General features: G+C 37.2%; 1 protein-coding gene across 1 annotated transcript; it reads left to right on the top strand.

The window, feature by feature from the left end:
- Window positions 1-1,048: 1,048 nt before the first annotated feature.
- LOC107731129 (organic solute transporter subunit alpha) lies at window positions 1,049-6,252 on the top strand. The gene is given in 8 exon segments (XM_074560146.1): window positions 1,049-1,115; window positions 3,261-3,380; window positions 4,042-4,193; window positions 4,273-4,346; window positions 4,440-4,595; window positions 4,698-4,809; window positions 5,456-5,708; window positions 5,822-6,252. Coding segments are annotated over 8 exon segments (1,365 nt in total).
- Window positions 6,253-7,152: the final 900 nt, after the last annotated feature.

The raw sequence follows: 7,152 nt of genomic DNA, 5'->3' as shown, positions 1-7,152 counted from the left end.
AAGAGACTTCTTTATAAAACATTAAAAATCTTACTGTTCAAAAACTGTTGACTGGTAGGTTATATAGATTACAGAAATGTTATATTGTAATGTTTTATTGTAATGTTTTATATATATGTATATATATATATTTTTTTTTTATATATATAACATTTCTGTCCCCCTCACTTCTGAAATGATGGCTACGCCCCTGCTGGAAGTGCAGTTTAGAGGATGAATTTAACAATAACCCTATAAATACCCTAACCCTATAATTATAAATACTAGAATTATAAATGAATAATTTGCGTAGTTTCATTTGTAAATGAAAACACCACTCATTTATCGTCACATACAGGTGTAAATGCAATCATAAAGTCAAAACTTTATTTGCATAATTGTCAGGCGTTTACAGTATTTGCAAAATATATGGTAGCATATACTATCAACTAGAAGTTGTTCCCTCAATAGGATCTCATGGCCACGACATATTATCACGTTCCCACGAATTAATATCTCGTGGCCACGACAAAACTAAACCAAAAAGACTCAAGCTTCATTTTTTTTTTTACTTACAGTTACAGTCATTTCTTAATTTATGCCAGGAGTTATGTAAATTAAAAATGAAGTCGAGTTCGATATGAAGCTTGAGTCGTAGACCTTTTTAATGATGTAAGTTAGTTTATGAAGTTAATTGCATTCTTTAACATTAAAACTAGCAGTAACTCTGAGCTCATGTAAACAAAGAACGCTTCTGTGCGCTGGCGTCCTCCCACAGGTTAAGAGATTTTAAACAAACACATTTAGTTAACCAAATGAAACAATACACATTTTAATGCTATAAAAGTGTGCACATTGAGATAAGTAAACAGCAGATGTTCATGTTAACAACTTCTTTAACTTGAGCAAACACTGCTAATACACATATGCATTTGTTAATAAAACGAAAACATGCATGTTTTAATGCTAGAGAATAAAAGGAAATGATCCACCCGCATGCCTCTGCTCAACGATGGTGCTTGGATCAGTGAGCTGCGTCTCAGGCTGATGACGTCACTTCCAGGGAGGCATGCCCAGGCCTGTTGTGCACGCCCCGTCCCTTGACTCCACCCCCATGTCAAAACAGTGCCAGAAAGGTGAAGCGCAAAGGGAAAAACGGTATGGCAAGCTCAAACTAGACTGAAACGCAAAATAAAAGCAGCGTTGCAAATAAATGAGTAGATATGGCCATGGAAAATATGTATTGCAAAATCATTGCTTTTGTGCTGTTTCATTTATATTTTGCAATTGCACTGAGGAGAGGCTTCCGTCGGGCCACTCTGCCATAAAGCCCCGACTGGTGGAGGGCTGCAGTGATGGTTGACTTTCTACAACTTTCTCCCATCTCCCGACTGCATTTCTGGAGCTCAGCCACAGTGATCTTTGGGTTCTTCTTTACCTCTCTCACCAAGGCTCTTCTCCCCCGATAGCTCAGTTTGGCCGGATGGCCAGCTCTAGGAAGGGTTCTGGTTGTCCCAAACGTCTTCCATTTAAGGATTATGGAGGCCACTGTGCTCTTAGGAACCTTAAGTGCAGCAGAATTTTTTTTGTAACCTTGGCCAGATCTGTGTCTTGCCACAATTCTGTCTCTGAGCTCTTCAGGCAGTTCCTTTGACCTCATGATTCTCATTTGCTCTGACATGCACTGTGAGCTGTAAGGTCTTATATGGACAGGTGTGTGGCTTTCCTAATCAGGTCCAATCAGTATAATCAAACACAGTTGGACTCAAATGAAGGTGTAGAACCATCTGAAGGATGATCAGAAGAAATGGACAGCGCCTGAGTTAAATATATGAGTGTCACAAGCAAAGGGTCTGAATACTTAGGACCGTGTGATATTTCAGTTTTTCTTTTTTAATAAATCTGCAAAAATGTCAACAATTCTGTGTTTTTCTGTCAATATGGGGTGCTGTGTGTACATTAATGAGGAAAAAAAATTAACTTAAATGATTTTAGCAAATGGCTGCAATATAACAAAGAGTGAAAAATTTAAGGGGGTCTGAATACTTTCCGTACCCACTGTATATGTGGCATTATATTGACTCCATACTTCCAGAGTCACATTAAAGATTCGTTCAAAATGAACGAATCGTTCAAGAACGACCCAACACTATCCCGTGCAGGGCTTTAATACAAAAACGCACACAATGAATGGCAACTGTAGAAAGCAAAAGCCCAATCCAGGACATTTTGGGCGATTTAGAAATCCTGGCCGGATGCAAAGAGGACGTATGGTCACCCTAGATTACTCGAATTCACCCGATATGCACAGACTTTCTAGGACACACACATAGAGTTAGTTAGCATTTAGCATGGTCTGTGGCAGACTTTAATGTCAATGCAACAAAATTCAACAAAGTTATTATTTAGTGATTTAAATCGTAGAGAAAATATTGTCTTTTTGCTCTATTTCGCAAAGCCATGTTGTGCGTCTTGAAAACAGTTTCTTCGTTCCTAAATAAAGCAGTTTTGAACGAATGGACTGAATAAATGACTCAGCGAATCAGTCATTAAGACAGGAGCTTACTGCCACCTGCTGGCAATTTTAGTCTCATTTTAAAGGCATTCTATTTTTTCTAGCATTTCTTATTTCTGCGTTCTAAAGTTTATATTTAAAACATTAATCTCATAATATTATTTATGCAGTTTGTAAGTAGGCCTACAAATTATAATTAATTATACTATACACGCCTCTTAAAAAAACTTAAGCCACTTAGCCAATGTAACTTTTATTTTATTAGAAGTGTATCCCGTGTATTCAAACACATACATTAATGTCTAGGGGCTAAGCCCCGGATATCCACTCATCCTAGAACCGCCCTGCCAAGTAACATCAAACAATAACTGGGAAATTATAAAATTGCAAAATCACTTTTTATAGGCAGATAATGGTTTGCTACATATTTTATCATTCCTTCAAATAGTTTTTTAAAGAACTGTATTAGAAATGTTTACACATTTCCCGTGTACTGTATTCCAAGCATAAAAAAAGAGGTTGTCTGAGATAGTACAGACCTGTGGGAGGATGGACTTGGCCCTCTACCTGTCACCCTACCTGTGTTTAAGTCAATCATTAATAAGTGAGCTCAGAAAGACACCCCTTAGGCAATAGGAAGCCACCTTGGTATAGATTCGTCATAACTCTTTATACACAGTTGCCTGTTTATCTAAGCAACTGGGGTTTGTGCCTAAACTGATAACATATAAGTGGGTATTCACTTATTTTGATCCTGACATCTAAGGGCTCCTAATTGAAATTCTTGTGTTTCGTGTGTTTTTCTGATTTCACTGAACAATGGGGAAAGCAGACAACTGCACATTCATGGGAGGTGGGATTCCTCTGTCATCTGAGTTCTTTAAAGGTAAGAGATTTAACACGCCATGATGAAAGGTGCAGATGTATCAAGCCGAACGATGTCTGCTGTGTGCTGCTTGTGGAGCCTGTTACAATGCTGACAGTAATTTTCCCTGGATAATGACAGGAATGACAGTATGTTGTAATGTAAGACATGAATGATTATATGCTGTACAATTTGTATATGCAGTGAAATAGACAACACAGATGAAACTGCTCATCAGTCAACAATATCCACAAGCTATTTGAGTCATCTAGCATTGTTTCCAAACTTTTACCTTAATTTTCACTTGTTTTCAGCATTATTACCTCAAAAGTGGTCTAAAATGTGGCTAGTTTGACCAGATGTCTTATTTTAGATACATGAATTGGAACCAGGATTGGAAATTATGTCTGTTTGAGCCTCTTTTTAGCACATCAACAAAGGTTCTATATTGGCATTGATGGGTCCATGAAGAACTTTTAACATCCATGGAACCTTTCCATTGTACTAAAAGTTTTATTGTGGTGGAAATAGGTTCTTTAGATTATTAAAATATTCGTCTAAAAATGATTCTTGTAAGAACTGTTAATTGAAAAATTATTTTGGGAACCTAAAATGGTTCTTGCTGTAAAAATGCCCCAAAACTTTATTTGAAAGAGTTTGGTTTTGTTTGTTCTGCTTCTAGTGATCAAGAATGATCTCTGGCTGTTCCTCCTTCCTGCTGTGTTTGCTGTGCTTCTTCTTGCTCTCTTCATGGAGGAGATCGGCTTCTTTCTGCGTCATGTCCCCTCTCAGCGGCGTAGACGTCTCAGCCTGTGGATCCTGGGAATATATCCAGTAAAGCAGTACCTTCTCATTCAATCCATTCATTTCATTCCTTTAGATATCCTTTGGTGACATTTTCTTTCTTTGACAGGTCTTCGGGATGACGTCTATCATTGCGCTATATGTTCCACGCTCCTCATCTCTGTGCAATTTCATTGCGTCTCTGTGAGTGACTTTTGACTTCCACTGTTGTAAATTGCACATAGAGATCCGAATGGCCAGTTCTATCTGTATGGATTGTTTTGTATTTCTTGGCAGTTATCACTCCATTACACTCTTGAAGTTCATGGGTCTTATCAAAGACTTCTTTGGTGGAAAGACTCGCATGCTGGAAATGTTAGCAGGGGAGCAGGTGTCTCCAAACCCCTTCCCTTGCTGTTGCTGCTGCTGTCTTCCTCTCTTCAACATCAACAAGTACTTCACATACACCTGCATACATTTTTAACTTGAAGTAAATTTATAATCATTGGTGTGTTTGATTATAACAGGGGCATCTGAATTTTTGTATTCCATTAGGACCAGCGTGGGCTGGATGATGGCTGCTGTTCTTCAGCTCTCTGTGGTCAGAACAGTCCTGTTCTTCCTCACTCTTGTCCTCTGGACTGATGAGCAATACGACTATGGGGATGTGAGTACAATACTATTGTTCTATGCTTACTATTAGTGCAATATTTTATGATAGACCTATAAAGTTAGAAGATTTGATTCAACTAAAATTAATAAATCTCTTCTTCAAGATCACAAAATGTTTCTTGAATAGTTCTATTCATAAGGTGCTTAAGCATTATCTTTTATTTGGAGTATACTACAGGTCAAAAGTTTGGAATTATTTTTAAAGTTTTTTTAAAGTCTGTGTTTATTTGATCAAAAATACAGTAAAACATCAGTTTTTTGCTTAAAAATTTGTGGAAACTGTGATATATTTTATTTACGATTTACACAAAAATATTAAACAAAAATGTTTTTCAACATTGATAATAATAAGAGATATTTCTTGAGAGCCAAATCAGTGTATTAAATGATTTCTGAAAGATCATGTGACACTGAAGACTGGAGAAAAGCTGCAGGAAAAATTCAACAGGAATAAATTAAATTTTAAAATCCATTATATTACATAACAAATTAGTGATTGACATGACCAGTGATATTTTTAGAATTGGCTGTGTGGCAGGGTTTTCACTGGTTTAGGGGGAAAAAATCACACTCTTTGCAAAGTAGATTTGGCTTATTTTCTGAACTACATTATGTGACTCTTCATAATCTGTTTCTCTTAGGTGAATTCAGTTAATCTCAACATGTATGTCAACGGCATCATTGCCATATCCACGTTTCTGTCTTTCTATGGCTACTTGCTGTTTTATAAAGCCACAAAAAGGGCATTGCCTGCATATGGTCTTCGAGCCAAGTTTATTTGCATCATTGTCATCCTGGTCCTTTGTGGACTACAGAGTGGAATTCTGGAGACCATGGGTGCGCTGAATGTCATCCCTTGCACTCCTCCCTTCTCTGACCTGTTTCGGTCTCAATGTAAGATTCATAAAACATTACTATTGATTTCCCAAAAGTTTTTGGATCCGGAATCTGGTAAACATCCAATTTAATTCTTTTATTTGGTCTCTCTTTCCTGTGATCTCTTTAAGTAATCTACCACTATTCTGTAATTGTGGAGATGTTCTGCATCAGCCTCTTTGCACATCACACATTCCGGAAAGTTGAACCCTGTCATGATGAGGGTGAAGAAATAGAAGTTGATGTCCTAAGAGTTCTCAATGAAAAGGCCATTCAGACAGAAGATGAGCTGCCAATCGCTGTGCAGCTCTCCTCTCAAGAAGACGATCCATGCCATTCTAACCTCGGATACAATAGTGACAGTGAAGACAGCCTCTGTAAAATTGAACACGCACCACTGGACCGCTTCCCCTTCCTCTTACAGCACAGACTGCAAACTGTGGCAAACACTGAGAAAGTGTGTACTACACCACCTGAAGAATCCGTGAGTGTGGACCGGCCGACAATTACTGTCAGTGCTGAAATTAACCATGTTAACAATGGTGATGTTACTGTTGTATAGAAGAAAAAGAGAGAAAAAATTTATGTATTTGTATACATACTTATATATTTGTCTTATACTTTAGTTGTGACATTATTCCATTTTATATGTCTGTGACTCCACTGGGGCCAGGAAACTAAATTAAGGTATTTAAAAGTGCAGTGTAATGAAATGTAAATCTCACCAGCATAACGATATTTTATTGCTTGTAATCTCTAATATAGTACCTTAAGTTTACTGTTTAGTACATTTTTATAACAAGTACACAATAATTTATTATTCCCAATTCTTAAGTCTAAAGACTAGGCCCCAGATATATAGGCTATGTTAAAAAAAAAATATATATATATATATATATATGTACATATTTATCAGTGGTTAAATTGTGGATGCTATAGAGTTACATTTGAACCTATAAATCCTAAAGACGAACCAGGGTAGACTCAATACTGAATTTACTCCTGTCAAAAATTACATATGACACAAGCCTGGCGATTTCTTTGCCTATTTAATTTTTTTGCAGACACTTCACGATTTGTTCATTAAAATTGTAATGTTTTTGTTCGTCCAAAATAAAATAAAATAAATAATAAAATAATAAATAATACAAAAACAAATAGTGATTTTTTGTTGTTGACACTAGACGACCTTCATTGACGCCTCGTGTATTCTTCTCCTAGCTACAGCCAAAGACTATAGAATACCCAAGACGTGTCACTCGTATAGTTTTGAATGTGGAAAAATAAAAATGCAACACTCAATATGGCCGCTCCAGAGCCGTGGCTCTGTCTATTGCTCTGGGCCGCTCTATCGAACGAAGCCCCGCCTTCTGAGCAAAAGAGCCAATCGCTAATTGGTAAAGTCAGCGCATCACTGCAGCTGCTGTTAGAAGTCCCGGTTGCTATAGAAACAGTCAGCGTT

The sequence above is a fragment of the Sinocyclocheilus rhinocerous genome, unplaced genomic scaffold (genome assembly GCF_001515625.1).
Source record: "Sinocyclocheilus rhinocerous isolate Xijiao unplaced genomic scaffold, SAMN03320098_v1.1 scaffold1600, whole genome shotgun sequence".
Classification (NCBI taxonomy): domain Eukaryota; kingdom Metazoa; phylum Chordata; class Actinopteri; order Cypriniformes; family Cyprinidae; genus Sinocyclocheilus; species Sinocyclocheilus rhinocerous.
Note: the sequence above shows the minus strand (reverse complement) of the source record. Positions and strands in the feature narration are given on the sequence as shown.